The sequence below is a fragment of the Magnolia sinica genome, chromosome 5 (assembly GCF_029962835.1).
Source record: "Magnolia sinica isolate HGM2019 chromosome 5, MsV1, whole genome shotgun sequence".
Taxonomy (NCBI): Eukaryota; Viridiplantae; Streptophyta; class Magnoliopsida; order Magnoliales; family Magnoliaceae; genus Magnolia; species Magnolia sinica.
The window spans coordinates 93194085-93219562 of NC_080577.1; the positions used below are offsets into that span (position 1 = coordinate 93194085).

The following is a 25478-nucleotide window of genomic DNA, read 5'->3' on the forward strand; positions in this document are numbered from 1 at the left end:
AGATGTGGGGTCAGGGCTATGAGATAAAGGGATTAATTCGTCATACTCTACCAGTTCGAGCTTTTAGAGCAAGTGGTTAATTGTCCTGCATCAGTAATTTTGAAGCATGGAGCAAAATTCCACTAAACAGTTCCGATACAACCATATTTGCCATATCATATAGTATCAGCCCTATTCAATTCATGACAGCGGGATGAAACGGCCCCAAGTAAATAATAATAATTTACTCATATTGGGCCATTGGCCAGTAAAGGGGGTTCAATATGGCCAGTATGCGCCGACACAACCACAAAGGCTTTCATTTGTTTTGTTTTCGTTTCTTTTTTTCCATTTTCTCCTTTTCTCCATTCTCCCCTTCATTACAACCTATAAAGGAAGCTCAAAAACTCATTTTAGACTAGATATAGGCCTATTTTAAGGATCAAAACATAAGATTTGAGCAAGAATCGATGAATCGAAGCGAAATAGATCTTTCTTGGGAAAAAAAAAGGGTAAGCCATCACTTTTTTTATTCTCATCTTCCTTTTGTTGTATTTCGATGTAATATGCAATATTCCACCAAATCATTAGATTATGGCCTATTTGGTTGACTTTCAACACATCATGTAGACAAGCAACGATATTATTTTTTAAACAATAGCCAATACAAAATTGAATGTGTTAGAAACAACAGAATAATAATAATAATAATAATAATAATAATAGAGGATAGATTTTGGTGCTTAACATTTTCCCCAATTTTCCCAACAATTTCTAATTATTTTGGACAAAAATATCTTATTGGTTTTCGAGAGGGTTTATACGCCCTTAAGAGGCCGATATTCAAAACCTTGGCTTGGAGATATGGCCAAGTGGATGTGTCAAACTTTCTTAAGGTGACCTAGAGTGAGTTTAAGGTGGTGAGTGGTGACAACAAAAGAGTTTGTTCTTTAAAAGATTTTTAGACTGAGGGAAATCCTCTTTGCCTAAAGGTTTCCTCGATTTTACACGTTAGTCGTGCGATATGCGTTAACAATTCCAATGAATTAACGGGCAATAAGATTGTCTAGTTGATCTAATATTGTAGAAATTTGTGGAACTGGAAATCATCATGGCGGTTAAGCTTCTTGATCCTTTTGACTAGAACAATCCTATACCCTACGAAAGAGGATGATCTCGAATGGGCCTTGTGCTCCAAAGGTGCCTTTTCATATAACAACTTTCTGAAAGGGGTGTCGGTTGGTGGCTCCCAAATCGCCTTGAGCGATGCAGGGAGCATGCCCTCCTCATGTAAAGGATTTCTTTTAGGTTGCTACTGCTAACAAGATCCTAATGATCATCATCATCATCATCATGATTAGCGTCATCTAGGCCTCATCCCAACTAATTGGGGTCAACTACAAGATTCCTATTCCACCATTCCACTTTATCAAAGGATCATATCCTCTGCTAGGCCATGGGTAATCAAGACTTTTCTTATGACCTCCACCCACGTCCTTTTGGGCACTTCCCTTGCCCTCTTTAGATCCTTCGACTTGAACCAACTCACTCCTAACAGTAACAGTACAGTACAGGTCTTAGTCACCATTGCAAATGGAGAAACCATCTAAGTCTACTTTCCCTCATCTTATTACCTGTTGATGCTACTCTCAAGTTCCTTCAAATGCATTCATATCTAATTCTATCCTTGTACTGCCACCCATCCATCTCAACATCCTCATTTCAGCTATGTTCATCCTATGAACATGTTGTTCCTTGAATGCCAACAGTTTGTCCCATAAAGCAAGATTCTATCTATTAATAACCTTTGAAAGCACAATTGATCCACCCCAGAAAAAGTTATTATGTGAAAGGGCTTGCAAACACTGGATCATCTCTTTGTAAAGTGTGTTGTGACACAGTAAAGTTGGTCCAGCTTCTTCCACTCCAGGTTCAATTGTGAGCTTGTAGGCGGTTGGAATTGAGGGCCTTTCAAGCCCCGGGGCCAATTTATGGAGGAATTGAAGAAACACCATTAACTATGGCACTTCTTGTGCCCAAGATCAAGATGTCGATAAATTGGGTTTTCCTTTGTGTTCAAAGGAGCCTCTATATCCAATCTCCTCTACGAGTGGAATGGGATTAATGACAACTATCTGCAACCTGCCCTTAAAACTGTGATGTATCCTGGCCACACATCAAGCATATCTATGTTGAAGGGACCCAAGGGTGGACTCCATGTGTCATCTGATGATAGGATGTGGCTATGATTAACATTTGAATGGTCTGGGTGGCCCAGATTGCTAGATAATTGGACTATGAGGCCCATAGATCTAATTAGATGCTCTTTCTTGCAGCTTATTTGGTGTTTTCAGCAGTTTCCATCAACATATTTTTATTTGCAGTGTATTTAGCCGACCCTCAGTGCAAAATATTCCATTTCTAGTAACTGGATGCTATTTCGGAAGTTTTTAAGCAGAACCAATCTATAAAATACTATTTTTTCCACACTGTTAGAAGCTGGAACTGAACCCAAGATCTCAATGTTGAAATGCAAGTTATCTACCATGGAGCTATGGACTTGAACTCATCAAGGCAATGTATAAAACTCCCCTATACAAAGAGAATATTTATGGAAGATTTCAACAATACGAGTAGCTTTGCTATGGAAATGAAGAAAACTAATATCCATGGAATACGCACATAACCTTAAACTGTCAAAAACAGAAGCAACATCCCAAGGGAGAGGACAAGAACCAAACAAAAGTAACAGCTAGTTGGTTATGCCATTCTTAGCAACTGATCAAACAAATGGAAACTGATATAGAGGTATACGGGATATGGCTGTTTGCTTTATACAGCTTATAGCGAAAGCAGATATGCAAATTTTTAATAGGATTGGATCTCTGATTTTTTTCCTATTTAAAAAAGCTCTAATTAGCAAAGAAAAAGAGTTGCTCTTGAGTTGTATTAAGAAAGAAAATTATATCCAGATCTGAATTTTTTGTGGAAAGACAGCCCTGCAGATCTCAACGAACTGCTGAAGAATGAAGAATGACAATTTTTTTATAAACTGCCAGTGCCATCTGGCTTGACACCAGTTGATTCTCATAGAAACATCCAGAATTATAGGGGGAAAAAAGAAGCATATTGAATTGGATATTGAGGAACGATCATGCCTACGCCTTCAAGATTCAACGATTTAGTTACCTTAGCTGAGTATAAAATCATGTCATCTTTGCCCAGTTTGAGGGAATGGCTGCTTCCAAATGATGCGAGGTTTAGTGCAGCACGTGGTTCTGCCTGGCACGTTACTATATAGAGTCAGATGTTATCTAAAATGCCTCAGAAAACCATTCTAGTCATTGTAATGAACAATTATGGTGGGCATGGTAGAACTGTAGAATAGCTTACTTGAGAGCCTGTTGTAACAATTAGCAAATCTTTTGGAGCATAGGCATCGATATCTTCCACTTTAACCTGCACAAAGTAAGCAATGAATTTCAAGTTGCTAAGAGTAAATGATGATCAAAATTCACCTAGACAGAAAGACAGAGAGACAGAAATACATAATAAGATAGAGAACATATTCTTGGTCTGAGGAGTCTAGCTTAGTCGGTGACTCATCAGCCACTCTCTGAGCATACATGCTAGCAATATCTATCAAGGACAGATGAATATCAATCCACTCATTCACAATAACAATTAGACCGCCAATTTTGAATGTACAAACTCAAAGTGCCAGCACAAATATGTTAATTATAAAAATCATATCCCAGCAGTGACATGGAAACTAAAAGGCCCATGGGATTCTATCAAATTATCTAAAGTCAGTATACATAAAGTTGGAGAACTCACACGAGCAAAAAGAAAAAACAACGTAACACTAATAGAGAAGGAGGCCGACTAATACAACAGCAATTTATTAGAACACCCACCGAAAGGAAGGAAAAGAATACAAAGGAGCACTAACACACAAAATTTGAAGAAAAGAAGCAGCCACAGCTGCATTGATTGTTTGGAGTATCCCCAATATTATCCATGTCTCTAACTCGGCGATGATGACAACATTGGTACCGATACTGACAACACTGGTACTCCTAGAAATTGCAGGTATCGGCGATGTATCGGTGTGTATCGCCAAAAAATTTTATAGTCTAAATTTCACGTGTCGCTTGTATCGCCAATATTTTTGACCATGTAAATTCAAGGTGTCATTTGTATTGCCAGCATATCGATGATATTTCGATAATGTCGCCCATGTATCGATATCGCTCAAATTTTGTTTACTAAAAAAATTTTCCATTTCATTTTTTTATGGGCACATGGTTGTATGCAGTGTTAATATTGATTATATCATAATATTATCGTTATTGCAACATGGGTGATATCGAGACCGCAATCTTTCGTTTCCTTTCTAGTTGTTGACGATTTCTCGGTGAAATATTATGTGTTGTTGATATTCTGAAATATTGATGGACGTTTGGATGTAAGGTTGGATGGATAGATGGGATGGTTGGATTGGTTTCTTATGACAACACACACTTTTAAGCCCCAATTACATGGAAACTTATTATGTGTGCATTTATTTATTTTTTTGCAATTTTTTTATTCCTAAATATGCAAATATGTGTATTTTAACATCTCTTGAAGTTTCACTAAACAATTCCACCGCTTTCCTCATGTTTCCCCGCATTTCCAATTATTAACGAGATTATCGATGATATTAATATTGTTTCCATATCCCCAGCCAGCAAAATTTATAGTGATACCGATACTTCAAACACCGACTGCATTAACATGAGGAGTCCAATCCACAATAAGACCTATAACTGTCTTTATCACCCTGTCCACCAAAGACCTCCCATTTCTGAAACACTGCATTCCGCTCCTTCCAAATAGCCAAAATGAGAAGCTTCCAGACAACTTTGCCAACTTTCCCAATTCCACTCCCATGCCATGCCCAAAGAAGAGCCTCCACAAACTCCAGCATGACCCAAACCATGTGAAACTTAGCATGGAGAATAAGAGAATAAGAGTCCATCGATAAATAAGTAGTCAATCGACTCCTAATCCACCATGCACATCAAGCAAGTGATGAGGAGAATAAGAGATCTCTGTTGCAGATTATCATTAGTCAAAACTCACTTTCTTCTAACCAACCACACGAACGTCACGACTCGAGGAGGGGCTCCGTAGTGCCAATGGTGGCACGGATGTGAGGGGCCAGGGTTGTTGCCTGAAGTAGATAAAATTCCAAAAAAAGAACAAACAGAGAATTTTTCGGATCGGTGACCTTTCCAAATCCTTCAGTCCACCTGAGAAGAAAGCGTAGCATACTTGAGACACTCCATCAAACTAATAAATTCAGTCACCCAAAACTGGATAAGGTTCCCACTCCCAAGAGCAAATGCAATCCCTCTTCGTACTAAGTCTTTCATTGACGTGATTGCTTTCCATATGCTAAAGGCACGGTAAAGAGAGGAACTCTTCACAAACCAACCTACCGATTCAGTGCCAAGTTTCCAACGCCATTTACCAAGAAGCACTATGTTCATGAGCCCCAAATCTTTTATCCCCGAACCCCCTTTAACAATCAGTTTACCAACCTCCCCCCATTTAAGGAGATGAAACTTTCGGCCATCGTTAGTCCTTTTCCAAAGAAAGTCCCTTCTCAACTTACCTAACAACTCCAACATTGATCGGGGCACTTGAAAAGAGACATAATATACACAGGAATGTTTGAAAAGGCCACTTTAATGAGAGTCAACCTCCCTCCCAAAGAGATACATCGACACTTCCAACTTGCTAGCTTGCTCTTGATTCTTTCAACCACATTGTCCCGCAAATGTTTAGCAGGCTTCCCTATACAAAGAGGGAGGCCGAGATACGTCAATGGGAGCGTACCTTGCTTGCATACAAAGACATTTGCAAACCGAGCCAACTCCTCATCGACAACATTTCACTTATAGCCACATTGATCTTAAGCCCCAAAACCACTTTGAAACCAACAATGACTTTGCGAAGATTATCTGCATTACAGAACAGGATGGTGCCAATTGCATGTTAGAGAGGGCTAATTTAGATTCCACCTTAGGAGACTTTGAAGCCGTTAACTAAACCGTTCTACTAGCCTCTTGCTAAGCCACAAAGATGTAGGGAGAAGGGGGTCCCCTTGCCTAAGACCCCTGGAAGCCTTAAAGAAGCAAACAAAGAAGAATGTCGACTGTACACAAGGCCGTATCCAACCCTTCCACTTTTGGCCACAACCCACTCAATCTAGCATGTAATCTAAGAACTCCCAGTTAATGTGATCATAGGCCTTTTCCAAATTGAGTTTGCACACTAAACCGCTTTTCTTCTCTCTAAATCTAAAATCAATGCACTCGTGAGCGGTAAGGGCGATATCCAATATCTATCTACCCATAACAAAAGCCCCTTGATTTTCACCAATAACCTTAAATAGCACTCCTCGAAGCCATAATGCAAGAATTTTTGTGAGAATCTTGTACGGGCTCCCAATAAGACTTACAGGATAAAAATCTTTCAGTTGCTCTACTCCTTCAAGCTTAGAGATGAAAGCTATAAAGGAAGCCCCAATGTCTCAACTGATAACCTACCATGCTCAGAGAATTCTGAAACAAAAAGCATGACATCCTTCCCTAGTAAGTACCAAAAAAAAAAAAAATACCTGGAACAAGGCTTTTGGGTAGCCATCAGATCCTAGAGCTTTGTCACCACATAACAAAGCAATAGCGACTTTGATATCTTCTATAGAGAATGGCACATCAAGAGATGAAGCTTTCGTCCCGGATATCTTACAAAAAGATAGATTATCGAGTTGCGGCCTATTCCAATGATCACCAAAAAACAAGTTGCTATAAAAGCTAACTATAGAATCACAAATGTTCCCCTTTTCCAATGTCCTTTATCCATCAACAACCAAGCTATTAATGCAATTGCGCCAAGCCCAAGCACTCGCAATGCTATGGAAATAGCGGGAGTTTCTATCTCCCCCCTTGAGGCACACTGCTCTAGACCGTTGACACCATTTAATTTCCTCCTCTTTAGAGCGGTTAGCATAAGTTAGACAAAGGGCAGCCCTCTTATCCTTATCCTCAACCGATAGGTCCAAATCATGAATTTCCATAGCCATTCTATCAAACTTTGCCTCACGAGCCCCAAGAACTCCCTTTTCTAGACTTTGAATTTTTCCTTCAACATCTTAAGTTTTCTACACGGCCGAAATCTAGCAAAGCCTTCGACAACTAGAGAACTCCACCATTCAGCTATCAGATCTTTAAAACCTTCTATTTACCCAAGCCACCTAAACTCGGTTTGGGGCGACAGTTATCTATAGCCACCTCCAAAACAATTGGGCAATAGTTAGAATTGATTCTTGATAGCTGATGTTGACCCAAGAACTCCCTTTTCTAGACTTTGAATTTTTCCTTCAACATCTTAAGTTTTCTACACGGCCGAAATCTAGCAAAGCCTTCGACAACTAGAGAACTCCACCATTCAGCTATCAGATCTTTAAAACCTTCTATTTACCCAAGCCACCTAAACTCGGTTTGGGGCGACAGTTATCTATAGCCACCTCCAAAACAATTGGGCAATAGTTAGAATTGATTCTTGATAGCTGATGTTGACAGACCAAAGGAAACTGAGAACATGTCCAACCGCGATAAAATGGTGTTCTACTGACCATTAGACCAAGTGAAATTAGCACCCTCCAGGGGCAAGTCCACAAATTCATGTCTAGCCACCCAATCCATGAACTTCTTAACATTGCTCTTAACATGGCCCCCACTAGATTTCTCATGCAAGAAGCGGATTACGTCACACCACGGTGAGTCCCATTTTTGCATGTCGAAGACCGGCTCATCCCAAAATCGGTCTCGCATGCTACTAGAACATGGACCATAGACAGTAGTAAAGATACATTAATTCCCAGAAGCAACTTCCAACACCAAAATAGAAACAAAAAAGGACCCCAAAAAACTTTCTTCCACATACCTAAGTTTCACGCCATGACACCTATTGCGTCACTAAAATCCCACCCCAATTTTTTACCCCCCAAATAGAGTCGAGAATACCTCTATCAATAACCTAGAGCTTTGTGTCTTGTAAAGCAATAATCTCCACCTTGGTCTTTTACCAACCTTCAGCTCTTTTGACATTCCAAGACAATATAATCACTAATCATTGGCTTTACCCACTCTTCTCTTTCCTCCACTAGCTTTTCCTGCTTAGTCGTAGTTGATAGAGCATTCTAAGCTGAGTAGTTCCCTCCATCCTCTAGGGGATTTCTTAGGCTTCACCATGTAAACCCGATGTTGTCTCTAAGTAGCTCTGCTTTTAAAAAATTGGAAGAACTCTAAGACATCCTCATCTCAAGCTCCAAAAGATATCCAAACCAGAGCCCCGACCACATTGAGAACATCCTTGGACCATCGATACTGCTCCTCAGTTATTGCACCTCACCCCTAAGATCCTTCTTGGTCCCCCGTTAGCACCACCATCTCTATCTAATCATCAAATCCTCTACCATCCAAAATGCTGGAGGCTCAAAGAGGTGATAGCTAGGGCTATCAATGGGTCGAGTAGTCCCAACGGGCCTTTAGGCTTGGCCCATATTGGGCCAGGTTTGGGGTGGTGTATGAAACTCGACGGTTGGGCTCGGGCTTAAATTAGGAGCTCGATTGTAAATCGGGTCGGACTCAGGCTTAGCACCTCAAAAGCACATAAACTCGACCCGGCTCGATAGGTCTTTTCTAAACCTAATTTTCCCCCTTTTCTTTCGTTCTCTCCCTCTCTCACACATGAGGCACACCAAAATATTATTTATCCACAGAGATATTCAAGGCTCAGGCTCGAGTGAACTCGGGTCAGGTTTTGTGTAAATGTTCCGGGCCGGACTCTGGCTGGACTATTTCAACCCATCATAGGACCGAGCTAGATTTGGGCTTAGGTTCAAAATTGCGAGTCGAGCTTGGACAGAGCCTGGCCCATTGATAGCCCAAGTGATAACCACTACGTCTTCCAAAGTATCTCTTGAATTTGGACCCTCCATGTCAAGCTCATCCTCTCGAACCTCCACTGCCTGCTCTTCCTCTGGAGATTCAATATTAGCCCACTGGTCATCCGATGTGTAGCTGCCCTGACTAGCTATCTCTGACGCTCTATCTTTCGCTTCTGCCGTGAGAATCTACAAGCTAGAGGCTTCTACTGGATAAGCAAGGTTTGCCATAGTATTTCCTTTCACATGGCCTACAAACTCAACAACTTGACACGAGAGGGGCTGCCCATATTTCTAAATACTTGAAGGAATAGGCTCCCACGCATGGTATTCCAAATCGGCTACGTAACAATAAGGGTCATAACCGTTATGCGTTTTTTTTTTTTTTTTTTTTTTTGAAGACAACTTGTCCCCACCTCATTTTTGAAGTGAGACTAATCCCTACGGATACCCGCAACCACATGTATCGGGTAAAGCCAATGAGGGGAATCGAACCCTCACCTATAGGGAGCAAACCTACGGTGAAGACCATTCGCCCAAACCTCGTTGGGTTATGGGGCCAAGACGGCCATAATGACCATTACGGGGGGGGGGGGGGGGGGGGGGGGGAATAGGTCATAATGGTCCAATAACGAACATAATGGCCGTTACGCCTCGTACTGTAAAGGTAATAATGATGGCCATTACGGCCACCATTACAGTTATGGAACACCTTGCTTCCCACGTGCGGCAACTAATGAAACGTGCTGGAGGAAGCGAATTCTCCACACGTGCCGAAAAACAATAATTGCCTTCGAGAGTGTCACCTCGTCCCTACCACGTGTCAACTCTATAATCGGCTCCCTTTCAACGTTGCAGTTGTAGCCTTGCCACGCGTCAAACGTGGCCCTCATCAATAACCCTATTGACGTCACCTCCTCATTATATGTCGCCTAAGCATGACTCCAGTTCGGACCACGGCTACCATCTCAAAACTTCCTCTATTGTCCCACTAATATTGCAGAAATAATGGCTGTTCGCTTCCCCCATAAAGCCCAAATGCCCGCTAATAACGCCCACCACCACACCCTTTTACCTCTTTTCCCCACCCCTCCCCCATGCTAAGCCATAAGGAACTCACCAATCGACTCCAACATTACCCAAGAAGCACCAAAAGAGCTCAAAACACAACCCCACTCGACTAACATATCTAATCCAAAGGATAGCCTAGAAACCCTTGGAAAATCGTCACAGAGGATCCTATCACCCATCTAGACATCATACCAAAACTCAATCCTTCTTCAATCCCAAACAAAAACACTTCCCTTCCTTTAACAAATTCATAAGCCTGAAAAGTCATTTCCAAAACACCGAGGCCCTGTATAAAGAAGAGTCCCTTGTCCACCATGCCCCAACTCCCAAGCCATACTTTCTGGAAACAAATTCCTTCCAACAATTGCCTTCTTTCTTTGCAAACCACCAATGCCATTTGCCCAAGAGAGGAGGGGTTTCAAACTTCGATGACTGGTCCAACAGAGTCGCAGACGTTGGACCTTCCACAATCTAAGAAATAGAGTTGGAATTGACTACCTTCTAAAGAGAATTGGGGTCGAGCATGTCGCCACTAAAGGGACATGCCTCTAAAACCTGAGTCTTCACACGAGAGAACTCAAAGACACAAGATGGAGATGTGTCAACCATTAACCTCATACCCTACCTACGTGTCTCATCCATGCAGCCAGATACGACAAGTGTCGAGCACGTGTTAGCTGAAGGACCACTAAGGTGTCAGAGTTTACCAAGACATCATCGTGCTTCTCTCCTTTACCACTTGCACCTTGCATAAATGACACTCTGCAGCCCTCTGACATAGTTGTCCACACATCAGCCGTAAATGCCTCCTCTCCCCTACCGTTGTCAACTCGATAGACAACTACCTCACACAATTCAAGCATGATTGCCACCGACCATCACAAGCGTCCTCCCCCACCGCCTCCAAAGTCTCATTGTAATCGAATAGCAGGACACATGGCATCTCTCTATATTCCGCCTAGCCAGAAACCCCCTACTCTTTGCTCTACAGCACCGCCTCCAAAGTCTCATTGTAATCGAATAGCAGGACACATGGCATCTCTCTATATTCCGCCTAGCCGGAAACCCCCTGCTCTTTGCTCTACAGCACCGAACGAGAGTTCCCCCCCACCCCCCCCCCCCCAAATCCTATCACCACCACAATTACCAACTCCAGCATCACTGTCCTCCTTAGCGCACATATATAGGCCATAAGAAGCTCCAAGCACCCCTCCGTCCTCGGATCAATGGCTACAACCTCACCACATCACTTCCCAATCTCCTTGAGCACTTCTCGGACCCAAAGCTCCAAGGGGAGACCCAGCCGATGCTTTCAGCATCAGTATCGACAAATGTATCGCACCCTTAGGGCCTGTTTGATTTCGTAGAGATGCGGTAAATGCATCTTTGCAGAGCATTTATTACTTCCAACTTTACTTTTTGGTGAATTATCAGCTCCCATCATAACAGATTTTCCTATTTGGAAAATCAAATTTTTTACGGAAACTACCCATAATGAGTATTTCCCATGTTTGAAAAGCAACCAGCAAAATGTAACAAAGAGACGCAATTTGTAGACCACCGAATGTATCAATTGCGAGACACGAACAACTGGTATAATCGTCACTCGTTTATGTGGGCCCCACCATGGGGTGTGGTTTATATCTACACCGTCCAACTAGCCGCAGATATCATTTTGGGGGAAATCCAACAAAAATAATGACTTCCATCCAGGGGCTCTTGTGGACCCCACCACATTAAGGATGGATTGTACCTTTAATATTTACTAGATTGGATGATGTTAACCATTTGAATGTTCTCTCCGAGTAATGGTTAGGAAATCGCTAGACCACAGGCCACACAATTATGGCTTGGTGCATCATACTGTATAATTCTCCAATTATACAGTTAGGATTGCTGGAGCACATGCCATACAATGAGATCGATTGGTGTATGTGTAGCATGCCTGTGTAAGATCTGAATCATTCATCACAAAGGGCCTGCGTGAAAGAATCAGAGTGTTGTATAAATCAGGTGATTCTCAAGCTGGTGTGCGTAATCCGCTTATTCCCCCATTTCGGACATACTTGCTCACTTGATGAATTCCGGTCGTACCCATATAAGTTTCATGGGTTGTAATTCGTACAACTAATGTATGGCGATCACCCATTAATATCAGATATCACTTTCCCAAGTAAACCAAAAAACCACCCGTCCAAAATTACAAATGGTCCATGGATCTACCCTATATGGTAAAGCTATTGGACCACTCCCGTAAATGTACTATGATGCATCCATCGACTAGAAGCATCAACGATAGAGCACCATTAGCTAAAATACCATAACTATGTGGTGGGGTCTACGAGAGCCCCTAGACGGAAGTCATTATTTTTGTTGGATTTCCCCCAGAATGATATCTGCGGCTAGTTGGACGGTGTGGATATAAACCACACCCCATGATGGGCCCCACATGAACAAGTGACGATTATACCAATCGTCCGTGTCTCGCAACTGATACATTCGGTGGTCTACAACGTGCGTCTCTCTGCTACATTTTGCTGGCTGCTTTTCAAACATGGAAAATACTCATTATGGGTGGTTTCCATAAAAAATTTGATTTTCCAAACAGGAAAACCTGTTATGATGGGAGTTGGTGAAACTATGAACATTTCAGCCCCTTGCACCTCGTGGTCAGGCCCATTTGAAACTTGGATTGACTTCATATTTTGGCTCAACGCCTAAAATGATCTAAGGACCCACGAGTGGAGGTCTAACCCTTCCCTTACGTTCCTAGCGTCTGGACGCTGGACAATTCCACCGTCTCTGACGCTATGAACATCCAGCGTCTGGACCCCTTTTCTATTTCATTTTTTTATATAGTATGCATGTGGGGTCCACGTGAGACATCTACACCGTCCATCAGACTAGCCAACACATGGTGGGCTAATAAGCTTTAAATCACATCACTTTTGGTGTATTTTCACCATCCAAGTGTACTTATATAAATCAATAGGTTTAAATAGAAAATAAACATCATGGTGGACCACACAAGGTGGTTCACGTTGTGATAGCATGCGGGACACGCTCTCCAACAACATGGCCCACTTGTGGGTCCCACAACACCATGAAGGTAAGAAAAGAAAGGGAAAGGAATGGAAAGAGATCCAGCCACCGAGGTGGGCCCCCGCCACTATGGGATCGACCCTATACTCCATACATGATCAAGGTGGGTCCCACCCTTGTGAGCCCGCCAAAATAGAAAAATCACAAAGAAATAGAGGATTTTAATCCTCCCATGCACTCACTTCAAATGATGGACGGTTGGATCGGCGATCGTACGGTCCACCAAGCTCCTCTTCACCCCTAACCTTCTATAATCACTATTTTCTCTTTTCTCTTAGTCTCTTGATCCTTCCTAATCCACTTACAAGCTCTCTTTTCTCTTAATCTCTCACTAATCTTTCTTTCTTTTCTCTCTCTCTTAATTTCTCCCTAATTCTCTCTAATATTTCTCTCTTAATCTCTCTCTACTGTTACTAGAAAATGGTAGAAATGAGAGGGAGTTAGGGAGTTTTTGTAATAGAGATTTTTTGGTAGATGGGGAATTATGAAAAGAGGTCCCGAATTCATTTCTCGGAATGCTAGTTATAAGACCCGTAACCCTGTAAAGCCAACCGTACGCTTCGTTTTCAGTACCGTCGCATTCCCGGCGAACCAGATCGATGAGTTTTGATCGTAACCCTATTTTAGTACCGCAATACCCCGAGACTTATCCCCTGGCGACCGCGCAAGCGCTACGATTCCAATGACGCACGGCACGCCCCATTTTGATCCCTAGATTAGAAGTTAAAATTTTAGTACAATTCGAGGTGGGCCGTGCAACGCACGAGGGCCCCACTTGCACAAATCCCAATGTTGTCAAATCAATCAATCCATCAATCAACCCATCCATCACTCATGCCACTCTCTCCCCATTAGTCAAACAAGCTCATGCCTTTCTCATGCAACCCATACCCTTACCCATGCTAGCCATCATTCTTCCCTTCTTTTTCTCCCCATTTTACCCCTCTTTTCATAATTCTCTATCTATATAAAACACAATATATATATAATACAAAAATAAAGCCAAGCACGTTGATGCATGTTGGGCAGTAACTCTTCCTAGCGAAGTATGGGTCTTACACATGGGACCCATCTTGATCATCCAAACCATCCCAAGTAAGAGTCTACTGGACCCCAATCAAGCTGGCCAAGACTGTGGACGGAGTAGATCCCCTTTGGGGCCCACTTTGATAGTGTATGCAAATCATAAAATAAATATAATAATAATAAAAGAAATAACCATGGTAATCGTTCTAGCCAATGATGGGTCTCACAAGCGGGACCCATCCTGATGTTTATATTGAATCTACGCCGTCCACCGACTTCTCTTAATCATTTTAGTTATAAGACCCATAACTCTGTGAGGCCGACTGTACACTTCATTTTCAGTGCCGTCACATTCCTGGCAGACCAGATCAATGAGTTTTGATCGTGACCCTATTTGATTACTGCAATACCCCGAGACTAGTACCCTAACAACTGCGTGGGCGCTACGATTCCAACGCCGCGCAGCATACCCCATTTTGGTCGCTAAATTAGAAGTTACAATTTTGGTACAATCCGAGGTGGGCTTCGCAACGCACGCGGGCCCCACTTGCACACATTCCAATTTTGTTAAATCAATCAATCTATCAATCCATCAATCAATCAACCCATCCATTACTCATGTCACCCTCTCTCCCCAGTAGTCAAATAAGTCCATGCCTTTCTCATACAACCCATACCCTTACCCATGCTAGCCATCATTCTTCCCTTCTTTTTTCCGCATTTTACCCCTCTTTTCATAATTCCCTATCTAACCAAAAATCTCTGCAACAAAAACTCCCTAACTCCCTCTCAATTCTACCATTTTCTAGCAAGAGTAGAGAGATTACGAGAGAAATATTACAGAATTAGGGAGAGATTAAGAGAGAGAGAGAGAGAGAAGAAATAAAGATTATGAAGAGATTAAGAGAAAAGAGAGCTTGTGAGTGGATTAGGAAGGATCAAGAAAGTAAGAGGAGAAAAAAGTGATTATAGAAGATTAGGGGTGGAAAGGAGCTTGGTGGACCATATGATTGCCGATCCGAGCCGATCCAATCGTCCATCCTTCGAAGTGAGTGCATGGAAGGATTAAAATCCTCCCTTTCTTTGTGATTTTTCTATTTTGGTGGGCCCACAAGGGTGGGACCCACCTTGATTGTGTGTGGAGTATAGGGTGGACCCCATAGTGGCAGGGGCCCACCTCATTGGCCGGATCTCTTTCCCTTCCTTTCCCTTTCTTTTCTTACCTTCATGGTGTTGTGGGACCCACAAGTGGGCTATGTTATTGGAAAGTGTGTCCCACACACTATCATAGCATGGACCACTTTGTGTGGCCTACCATGATGTTTGTTTTCTATTTAAACCTATTGATTTATATAAGTACACTTGGATGGTGAAAATACACCAAAAGTGATGTGATTCAAAGCTCATTAGCCCACCATGAGTTATCCAGTTTGATGGATGGTGTAGATGTCTCACGTAGACCCCACATGCATACTATATAAAAAAAATGAAAGAGAAAAGGGGTCCAGACGATGGACGTTCACAACGTCAGAGATGCTAGAACTGTCCAGCGTCTAGACGCTAGGAAGTTAAGGGTTGGGCCTTCACTTGTTGGTCCCACTACGATGCATATGTTTAATCCACTTTGTCCATCCGCTTCCTCAGATCATTTTAGGTGTTGAGCCAAAATATGAAGTCAATCCAAATTTCAAATGGGTTAGACCATGAGGTGCAAGGGGTTGAAACGTTCATAGCATCACCAACTCTCCTTGCATGAGAGGTTTGGAGTGGGTTCCCACTCGTGGGACCCACCCTGATGTAATTGTTAAAAACACACCATCCATATATTTTCCTAGCTCACTTTGACCTTAGAGCCCAAACATCAAGCTGATCCAACCATCAGGTGGACCACACTACAGGCGACAGTGGGAGGGTAGCACCTCCTCACGCCATCCATGCAACGTGGAGGGGGAGCCACTCGTGGACCCCACCTCGTTGCATTTATGGAATCCACGTCGTTCACCAGTTTATTCATATCATTTTAAGATATGGGCCGAAAAATGGGTCAGATCCAAGTCTCGAGTGGACCGCACTAAAGGAAACGAAACAAAGTCCCACTGTTGAAATTTTCTAGGGCCCATTGTTGTGTGTGTGAGTGTGCGCGCGTATGATGAATCATGCCCAATCCTAAACTCCTTTGGTCCATGGAAATCAGGCCGACAATGTGAATGGAGTGGATCATCCACTCGTGAACCCCACTCTACAAAAAAAAAAAAAAAAAACAAAGAAAAAACAAAGAAAAAACAAAAACATAAAAAGGGAAGAAGTGACACTGGGCATTACTGCCCAGCGACATGAGGGCCGAAAGCGTCCTTGGCTACCCCCACTCATGGACCCCACCGTGAAGTATACGTTTAATCCACACCGTCCACCATCTCCTCCAGATCATTTTAGGCCATGGGCCAAAATATGAGGCAAATATGAGCCTCGAGTGGGTTGTACTAAGGGAAACAATACCCATCTATTGAAACCTTCTAGGGCCCACTATGGAGTCACTGATCATCCAAATCAGAGTCTATTGGACCCCACTCGAGCTAGCCAAGACGGTGGATAGAGTAGATCATCCACTTGAGGGCGACCTTGATAGTGCATGTAAAATATATAAATATATATAAGGCATCTTCCAGCACCCTAGGCGTGCGGACGCCCAGCTAGGGGTGTGGAAGTGGGGCCACACATGGTACCCTACATTATGTATGTATCCTATCCGCCCCGTTCATCCGTGTTGCCAGATCATGTTACGCCATGGGCCCAAAACTCAGGTTGATCCAAATCTCAGGTGGGTCGTACCATGGGGATCTATGCGGGTGAGAACCCCATTGGACTTGGAATTCTTGGATCTGAGACCCCTGGGACTTGGGAATCCCTGCTTTTTAAGATCCCCTGGACCCTGGATTCCAGATTCTTTAAATTCGGGCTTTCTAGGACTGGATTCCTGGATTTCGGGAATCCCTTGGCCATGTTTGGCATCCTAGATTCAAAGTCCCTATAATACTAAGTTAAAAGCGATATGTATTTTCATAATTTGGAATTAATTAGTAAATCATTTTAAAATCCTTAATTAGTATATGTATGTAATGTTGACATTATGGTTGTATTAATCTGCTGGGGAGATGCTTTGCTTGAAAGGATGAAATCCCAAGACTCTAATGGGCCATAAGCATAGGATCATATCCTAGTGACTAACCAATGATTTGTAACCGTCGGTTTATGTCAGAAATGATCAAACGGTGCAGATCATCCTATTAAAGTAATTAAGTGATGCCGTTGATAATCTGATTATATTGGGACATCATCATTGAGCCATCTGCCCAAATAGATTGGTAGCTAGTGGCACACATATTATACATGTGGGTGTCCATCCGGGTCACTCCCAGTGGACCACATCTTGGTATATGCATTTTATTCATGCCTTGCTGGCTACATAAGAAGCCGATGTTAGTCTAACGTAGGCCACACCACATAGACTTCTATACTTATAGTGGATCCTGTCGTTCAACTCCCACTTTCTATGATGTGTCAATTAAGGCCGATTATCTCATGATATGTCTGATAACATGTTGATGTATTTAGCCTGATAGGACACAATGATCACATGTCTAGTACAATGGATATCATGCCCATACGCATCATTTGTATGCTTGTTCTGGATGAAGGTTGATCGTGTCAAACGCTTTTGGCTTGAGATACTTACGGGACCATATGAGATAGGGTTGCCCCACATGATTGCACGGTATGCACAGGTTTGATGCATGACTTAGATGGTATGACTCATGCATTTCACATCTTGTATGTCACGATCACTTTATGCCCTAGCAACATCAGGGCTATGGCCTCCACAGATATATCGTGTGGATGGCTGGATTGGATACCAAAAATACATGTTCTAGCATTAAGGCGCTATGGATGTCCTTGGGTAAAAGTCCTTAAACCCTTGTGGTACCAGTAGGATGCTTTAACGTCGAGACCAAGTGGATAACATGAGCGCCCGAGTGCCAAGTACCGTGATGCAGGACATGAAAATTAAATATGATATGCGAGATTTCAGGCTTAAGATCACGTTAGTTCAGAAACAATTACGCAAATTCCATATCCCACATGAAAGTCCAAACATTCAATTAAAGGGAATCTATGCGGGTCCAGGCCTACACATGATAGGGTTGGATCAATAAAAATTATGAACCAAACGATACTCAAAGATAAGAAATAATCATCCACACATGCATAGTAATCAGTCCCTAATCCAAGGGATTCACCAATTTCAAATCAAGGAACCCTAGGGTAAGAAAAGGGGCATAAAATTGGATATTTGAGTAATTTAGGGTTAGGTTTAGGGATTTTGGGTGAAAGCGGAGTGAAAGAGAGGAGAGAGACGAACCAGAGAAGTACCGCACGCGTGGACAACAACAATGGCCCAGACACACATTCGTGTGATCTCGGCCGCACGTGTGTGAGGCCCACTATTCAGAAAAAGGTCACCTTGGCCCTGGTCGGACAGGGATGGACTCCAAAACTCCCAAATCTCACTTCGATCCGATGTACGGTTTATGCGTGGTGCTCCGCCGAAGTTTCAGCCCTCTCGTAGGGCCAGATTCTGAAATTCTGCTATGGGGAGGAGAATTGCTGCAATAGATGATTGATTCGAAGTGTAAATGATGGGGTGAGATGAGAAGAAGGGATGGTAGAAGATGGGTAGTAGAGATGGCGATGGATGGGGGTGAATCGGGATAGATGTGGCTTCGCACCACGGTAGTTAACCCTTCGATGAATGAAAGGTTTCGCACCCAATTAGGCTTCACAACTCAGAGAGTAGGAAAACGCAAAATTTTTATTAATCTTCAATCAATTAAAAAAAAGCTACAAGGGGTGCCTATTTATAAGAAAACCCTATACCCCAAAACTCGCGCCATATGCGCAACCTATTACTTGGCGATGAAGTAAACCAAAATAAAAACTAATCAAAGAAATCTAAAGCGTCCATGATGTTCTAAATAACATTAATAAGCAAAACCTAAAATATGAAATTAATCTGACTAGTGGGCCACGATCATGAGATCCCATGATAGGCTTTTCTTAATTAACGGGCCCACTCTTTTGAATCAAAACTTTGTCTTCTAGGTAGGAGGCTCTCCCTAGGCGTCGTCATCGATCCAAATTGACGATGGGGCCCTCCTAGCGTACGTGCGTAGAGGGGGGGCGTGAGTGCGCGTATGCACGTGATGTCCCCATCATACCGATAGGCCGCGTCTCTCACTATGTCGTGGTCGGTTGAAAAGGGGTGTGACCTTATCCTCCCGAGGATTGGGGGTTGTAAGCTAGGTTGAGTTTGATCAGCTCGTAAAAGGGTCCATTGTCGACGAGTCGGGTAGGCATTGGCATACCAATAACGAGGCAAATAGTGAGGTCTCTTCCACTCATTTGATCATGTGCGTGATGGGGCGACAGCCAATGTTGGAGTGTACTAAACCCCGGTGATATTTCCAACGAAGAACTATTCTGATATGTGGACTAGTTGAGGATCAGCATGTTTGTGTTGCATCTCTAGCATATGACATTCGGCCACGTAAGCCTTGCATTGCATAGCTTTGATATGGTTAACATCATTTATGGACTTGTCAGTTTAGCCCTCCATCATTTCCGCTTACTCTGACATTTGTATGCTTGGCACATGCATTGCGCACACACGCACGCACTCTCTAAGCTTCGTGGTAAGCTTACACGTTCGTTACGTGCAGGTTATGCTAGACCGTAGTAACATTGAGGCAAGAGCATGTGCCCGATCATTTGGAATATTGTTATATCATGTATTTTCCTTTCAGCACTGTACTCAAATATTATTATTAGTAGATATGTGGTAATGATGTTTTGTGACTTGGGTACACTTGGGGTTCTGCTCATTTACAAAAAAAAAAAAAAAAATCACCCTGAAAATCCTTTGTGGGATCCCAGGATCAGAACTTGGCTATGCAAGCTAGGATTCGAGAATGGAGTACTATGGAGGATACCGACACCGGATTCGGCGGCCGAGAATTCCGTGAGCCCGGTTCCCGAGTTTGGGGCGTGACAAGTGGCCCACTCGTGGGGCCCATTAATGCAAGGGCATTTTCACATCAGGCTCGAGTGGGGTGGCCTGTGGAATGCAGGGGCACGCTCAGGGGTGGGCGGCCCATGTAAGGCGAGCCCCACCCATGTGAAGCAGGTGGCTCGTGTGAAGTGGAACCCATGTGAAGTGGGGCCCACGAGGGGGTTCAGCCGAGGTCCTAACCCATGCGATGTAGGCCCTTGGCTAAGAGATAAAGGGATTGATTTGCCATGATCTATCAATTTAAGCTTTTAGAGCAAGTGGTTAATTGTCATGTATCAAATTGGTATCAGAGCGGGAGGTCTCGTGTTCGAGACTCCTCACCGGGGGCGATTAATGCAAGGGCATTTTCACACCGAGCTTGAGTGGAGTGGCCTGTGGGATGCAGGGACACACTCGGGGTGGGCGGCTCGTGTGAGGCGGTGTGAAGCGGAACCCATGTGAAGTAAGGCCCACGAAGGGGGGTTAGGACCTTCATCAGATAAGGGAATTGATTCGCCATGCTCTATCAATTCGAGCTTTTAGAGCAAGTGGTTAATTGTCCTGCATCACCCACTGTGGTGCATATGTTTAATCCACACCGTCGATTTATTTCGCCAAATCATTGTAGGGCTAGGGCCCAAAAATGTAGAAGATCCAGATCTCAGGTGGACCACACCACAAGAAACAGTGAGGGTAGTAACACCCATTATTGAAACCTTCATACAGCCACCATGTTGTTTATTTGCCATCCAACATGTGGCATAGGTCTGTGTGACATGTCAAAAGGTAAAAACACAAATATCAGTGTGATTCAAAACCTTGGGGTCCCCAGGGGACCACGCTGCCCTGCGGGTGGCCCCTCTATGGGACCCACCATGATGTATCTGTTTTATCCATGTCATTCATCCGCTTTGCCATATAATTTTAGGCCATGAGCTCAAAATTGAGGTTGATCTGAAATTCAGATGGGCCACACGAACGGAAACAGTTGATATTGAGTGACGACCGTTGAAACCTTCCTTAGGCCCATCGAAATGTTTATTTTCCAGCCACCTGGGGTCATGGGGTCCCACCTTGATGTATTTGATTATGGCCAATCATCTTGGCAGACCAAGGGATATGCGGGGCCTAGTTTTAGGTAGACCACACCTAGGAAATAGTGGTGAAAGTGCCTACGATTGTAAACTTTCAAGGCCCTGCTATAATGTTTATTTGACATCCAACTTGTCTGTAGGGCCCACTATGGACCCCACCATGTTTATTTGTATATCCAGGTCGTCCCTGGTAGGGGCCACCATGTTGTATGTGTCTTATCCACGCCATTTATCCAATGGGCCATTGTGGAGCCCACCTTGAAGCATTTATTGTATATTCATATTGCCCATCTATTTGATAGCATGGACCCAAAGCAAGACAAATCCTTAGCCAGGTGGGCCCCACGTTGGATAGTGGGGCCTACACATGCCATCCAACATGTGGGCCCCACTAGTGTATTCGTTGGGGCCCGTCGTGGCCCTCCACCCTGTGTGAAGGCCTAAGGTGTGGGGCCAATGCTAGTCTAATGTGGGCCACGCCAGAAAGACCTTTTCTTTGCTAATGGGGCCCGTCGTTTGGGTCCCACTCTATATATATTGGGCCATTTAAAGCTGATATGTTTGATAACATGCTCGTGTACTAAGCCTGATAGGTCAACAATGATAATACGCTTAGTGTACGGATACCATGCCCATTCATTTGTTCATACGCATCATATGTATGCCTGGCTATGGATGATGATTGATCATAGCATACACATTTTGGCTTGAGACACTTAGGGGACCCATACGAGATAAGGTCGCCCCGCATGATCGCATGGTACGCGCGGGTTTGTTGCATGACTTGGATAGTATGACTCATGCATTATGCATCATGTATGTCACGATTGTATCTACTCCCTAGCAACACCAGAGATGTAGTCCCGTAACCTTGATATGACTAGCGGATGAGCTTATGGACACCGGAAATTCTGTTACAACACTTGGGTACTATGGATGTCCTTGGGTGAAAGTCCATAAACCCTGTGGTACCAGTAAGATGCTCCAGCATCTAGACCGACTGGATTCATGAGCACACAAGTCCCAAATACTAATAGGTTGCATCTCCTATTGTGTTGGGGTCGGTTGCAAAGGGGTACGACCTCACCTGCCTAGAGGTGTAGAGGTGATTGACGTCTAGTCTGACCAGCTCAAAAATGGGCTCAATACTGGTGAGCCGAGTGGGTAGTAGTGTTACCACTGACGAGGCAAGTAGTGAGGTCTCTTATTATTGCAATGCTTGTGCACTGCAAACCAATGCTTGTGTATAAGACCTCGGTGATGTTCCAGATGAGAACCGTTATGATATGTAGATTAGTTGAGGATTGACATGCTTGCGTTGCATCTCTAGCATAAGATGCTCGGCCATGTAGGCCCTTGCATTGCATAGCCTCGGTATAGATGATAGCATTCATGGACTTGGCAACTTAGCCCTTCATCTCTTTCGCTTACTCTGATATCTATATACTTGTCATATGCATTGCGTACACATGCAAGCACTCTACTGAGCTTCGCAAGAGGCTTATGCACATCTGTTTATGCTACAGGTTATGCTAGGGCGCATCAGCAACGTTAAACCTGAAGCGTGTGATTGATCTTTGGACTTTTACTACATTTTGTATTTTCCTTTCCAGCATTGTACTCAAACAAATTATATAGCTGATATGTGATTATGTTTTTAGTTTTAATACATTTGTGGTTATACTCATCTACAAAAAAAGAAAATTCACCATGAAATCCTCCTTGTGGGATCCCAGGATCGGAACCTGGCATATGAAAGCTAGGAGCAGAGATTGAGGTACTATGGAGGTTGTTGGCACCGGATTCGTCGGCCGGGAATTTAGTGAGCCTGATCCCCAAGTTTGGGGCACATACATACATCTAGTCATTGTTTTCAAATAAAGTTATTTTTAATTAATTTTCAATATTTTTTAGCTAAGGATATTTTTTAATTTTAAAAAATTTTGTCAATTTGTAGATTGGCCTCCAAGCACTCTGATGTGATTTTTTTTCAACCTCTAATTGCAAGTTAAATGGGTGAAATGGAGGAAATTTTGGATTTCCCCATTTTTCCCAAATTCAAAAATCTAAGGACAAAACCTTCGATTGAACATGCAAAACATGCAAAATCATGAATTACAAACTCCATTTTGTTGATTTTAAGGAATTTAAACAAGAAAAGGTTGGTAAATTTTACAAAAACTCACCAATTTGGTTCCAGTGTTGCATGCTCTCCGATCTTGATTTCTGCCACTAAATCCCCTTTCCTTTCCAAAACAACCGAAAAGGAGTGCTCTAAATTTCCTCAGGAATGTAATGAAAGAAAAAAAAAATCAGGAAAAAACAGATTTTTGGGATATTTGGCAATTTTCCAATATTTTCGCAGAGTGGACTGATGCACTTAAGGTATCGCCGATACATTGCAATACATGTGATACATTTCAATATATAAACCAATACTTGGAAGTTGCCAAACTAAAGCCTAGGATCATATTGGTATTGTGCAATAGCAATAATATCGGCTAATATTCTTGATACTACAATCATTGGACCCGGCAACTGAATCCAGACAATCTCCCAACCCAAGATGGACCACTCCCCCCACCAGCAAATGGTCAATGCAAATCTTCCTCTAAAGAGATTACCAGCCAAGATAATCCTACTGACCTCGGCATATGGGTGGCGCGAAATCAGGATCGTCAACTCACTAAAGTGACTGAGGACCCGATTGGACTCCACCATGTCGCATTACACAAGCCAGTAGCTCAACTGCTCCAACGACACACCAGCTTTAGCAGTGGCCACCAAGCACCACTAGAACAACAGTGGTGCCTTCTCAAGAACCAGGGGATGAACATTCTTCACTATGCCTACACAGGCCTCCTCCCTCCAAACCCATTGCACCACCTCTCCAACCTTATCTTCCCCTCCCTTCGTACAATCTTTTGCCTCAGTACACTGATCCTCTGACTTCCTTGCAACACCACACAATAAGAACAAGCTTGCTTCGGAGCCACTGGTTCACCTTCTCCCTCCTCTGCCCTTAAACCTATATGCACCCCCTATCATTAGTGATATGCCTCTCTTCATCCTCAATTTCCCATCCCCATATGCCCTAACTTCTCTGCTCCCTAACCTCTCTCTCCCAACTCTACCTCCACTCGGTCACCTACCAGAACTAACTCTTAGTCTTCCTCTCATTCTCGATCTTAGTCTCGCTCTCATATCATCTCTCACTCTCATCGCTACTCCTTTTCATTTATCGTCATGAAACAAAGATAAAAGACCAAATTTGATAACAAAATTCTGTCTAACCATGTGTTGCAAGCAATTAACATGCTTTTCCTTCTCTCCCCTACCAATAATCAAAAAGCCCATGTTGTTAACAAGAAAAAGGTGTAAAGTCATACACTAATGTTAAAGGGTTACCAATGTTGATGGGTCGATCGGTGCTTTTCCATCCTTCCAAGCAGCATCCAAGTATGTCCTTAGTGACATGCCAACAAATACCTGTCACGTGATGAAAATACTAATATTGTCAAATCGATAAGGAACTTTGGTCGAGTTAAAACTTCTAAAGATGAATAGTACCATCTACACAAATTTGGATAGCCATTAAATAACTTGAGGAAAACCTGTTAGGAACATACCAACTTTCTACCAGTTAAATCTGCTGCAGCTTTCACGCTTCCAAGACGGTGTATGTTAGATGCAAACTGTGTGGTTATTACTCTCCCTTTAGCAGCTGAAATATGTCGCAACAATGCACCTGCTACAACAGTCTCACTAATAGATCTTCCGAGTGATAGCACATTTGTCGAGTCACTCATCATCTGAGAAAAACAACTACTAATTAAGGACATGTTCATAGAATCACAAGAAAGTCAGATTAAACAAAGATAAAATGTTTCATAAGTCATAACTAAGAGTATGCTTAATCCTGCATGTCCCAGTGCCATGTAGGCCAAGGATTAACATTTGTATGCTTAGGATTAATGTCTCCAGCCTTCAAATTGGAACTTGCAATGTAGTGCATCAGCAAAAGGCAAACCACCCTTAAGATTGCAAGGTGTAAACCTTAGAATAAGTTTGGAATAAGTACTTAAATCCCACAAAATCAGAC

General features: G+C 43.0%; 1 protein-coding gene across 1 annotated transcript in view; it reads right to left on the reverse strand.

The window, feature by feature from the left end:
* LOC131246315 (ribonuclease J-like) overlaps positions 1-25478 on the reverse strand; it is an 84189-nt gene that overhangs the window by 39488 nt on the left and 19223 nt on the right. The window contains exons 7-10 of the mRNA XM_058246291.1: positions 25006-25188; positions 24785-24865; positions 3373-3438; positions 3169-3261 (exon numbers count right to left, since the gene is read on the reverse strand). Coding sequence (XP_058102274.1) covers positions 3169-3261; positions 3373-3438; positions 24785-24865; positions 25006-25188 — 423 coding nt within the window. The remainder of the gene's footprint in view (positions 1-3168; positions 3262-3372; positions 3439-24784; positions 24866-25005; positions 25189-25478) is intronic.